This window comes from Phaethon lepturus, unplaced genomic scaffold (genome assembly GCF_000687285.1).
Source record: "Phaethon lepturus isolate BGI_N335 unplaced genomic scaffold, ASM68728v1 scaffold2821, whole genome shotgun sequence".
Taxonomy (NCBI): Eukaryota; Metazoa; Chordata; class Aves; order Phaethontiformes; family Phaethontidae; genus Phaethon; species Phaethon lepturus.
In genome coordinates, this window is record NW_010519638.1 from 1,244 (window position 1) to 3,340 (window position 2,097).

Sequence of the window (2,097 nt, forward strand, 5' to 3'; positions counted from 1 at the left end):
AATAAGAGTAAGAGAAAGGGCAGGGAAGGGTGCAAAGCTAGCTTTCTGTCACCAGCATGAATCCAGCTACTCTCAGGGGGCTGGAATTCGGATATATCTGTTTCTGTCATCAGTCTGGAGGAGACACACAACAACTACTTACACTAAATTGGCACTTTCCTTCCTCTGTGCCACTTAAAACAATGGCAGCAAAGAGAGGAAATTTCGTAGGATGTAAAGGAAGTTCCATCCTTGCCAATACTGGGAACATTTCTCACCATTGCACATACAAAGCATGATTGATCTAGCCTATAATAATCAGTGACCACTAATAAAGAATTTCCATCAGTTAAGTGTTTGTTACACCACTGATAGCAGACAACTTTTGGCATTTTATGCTTCTTTTTCACAGTCCCTTTCTCTCATTTCAAAGGCGTCTCCACTTCAGAATTTTTTAAAAATGACTGAAATTCCTCTACTGAATGTTCCCTCCTCAAACCGGGGTGAAAACACAAGCAACTCAACTATTTGCCCAGACTGGAATGACTGGTGGGAAATTGTGTACTATATAGTACCCAAGTATATCAACACCATCTGCGTTATTGGAATGCTTGGGAATGTATTTGTTCTCTTCACTTATTCACTGCACAAAGGCCCGCTGAAGATAGCTGAAATCTATCTTATGAACCTAGCTGTTGCCGATCTTATCTTCCTCATGTGCCTCCCTTTCTGGGCAGAGAACATCAGGAGGGAGTTTAACTGGCCGTTTGGCAAGTTCCTTTGTTGCAGCACCAGCGCATCCATCAGCCTAAACATGTACACCAGCATCTACTCGCTAGTGGCAGTCAGCGCAGATCGCTATTTGACTTTTGTTCATACCTTGAACTACAGAGGGATACAGAGCAGAACTATGGCCAAAGGGATCTGCTTGCTCACCTGGTTCTTCGGCGTCCTTTTCAGCATCCCAACCTTTATGTTTCGGACTGTGAAACACTATCCCCTGTGGAATATTTCAGCATGCACTTTAGACTTCCCCACCCCATTGTGGGAAACAGCTGAAAGCCTGGTATTCAACGTAGTGGGGTTTGCGTTGCCATCTACAGCAATCATCTTCCTTAACTTCTCTACCATTCGCTCCCTACAAAAAAAATCAAGAGAAGGAAGAGCACTCAGAACAAGGAGTTGCAAGGAGCACAAAGACACAAAGGCTACCAGGTTGATCTTCGCGGTCGTACTGATGTTCCTTCTCTGCTGGACTCCTTACCATTTTTTTGTATTCCTTGATATATTATACCAGACAGAAGTGATCAAAGGCTGCTTATGGGGGGAAGTGCTCAACTTTGGTGAGCAGTTTGGTTATACGCTGGCTACCACTAACAGTTGCATTAACCCTGTGATTTATGTCTTTGTTGGGAAATACTTCAGGCAAAAAGCTTTAGCAGTTTTTTCACAGTTTATTCCCTGTGGATTTCCTTTGAGCTCAGTACCGTTCAAAGAAAAGTCTTCATATTTCAACAAGTTTCCGTCAGGAGTAGTCTAACCTAATGGTTCTCAGTTCCATCTTCATTTTGATATTACAACTTATTTCAAATGGCGTTAAAAATGAATATGAATTGCACAGATCTGGCATTCCTAGGCTAAGCTAATCATTTATTAAAGTAAATGACTTCACTGCTTATTTGTCCTCAGGTTTGCTTTTCTTTTTCTGTGTTATCCATCCAAACGCATAACATGTGATACCAGAATTTTATACCAAAATGATCTAACCTGTCTTATCAATTATCAGTGACTTGAAAGAAAAACTCTTTGACAAGGTATGAGAAGTCTGGTTTCTTTACAGAAAGCCATAAGCTGGCTGAACGTTTTACTACATTTTAACTGTGATGACAACTACTATACCACCAGTAACACTATACATAAAATTATAATGTGCATTACAGAGAAAATATGAGCTTAATCTTCAGCTGATAGCTGCATTTGAGTAATTATAGGACAGCTCCGGTTATTTTTAACTATATTTAACTGGTATGCACTTTCACAGAAGCATATGGAAAATTTGCATAATTTTTTATGCATTTTGAATATATTTGGTGCATTAATATTGTACAAGACAATGCA

At 40.1% G+C, this 2,097-nt stretch overlaps 1 protein-coding gene across 1 annotated transcript; it reads left to right on the forward strand.

Annotated features, from left to right (window-relative positions):
• Positions 1 to 439: 439 nt before the first annotated feature.
• BDKRB1 (bradykinin receptor B1) lies at positions 440 to 1,519 on the forward strand. The gene has a single exon (XM_010297107.1). The coding sequence runs from the start codon at positions 440 to 442 to the stop codon at positions 1,517 to 1,519; it is 1,080 nt and encodes a 359-aa protein (XP_010295409.1).
• The last annotated feature ends 578 nt before the right edge of the window (positions 1,520 to 2,097 follow it).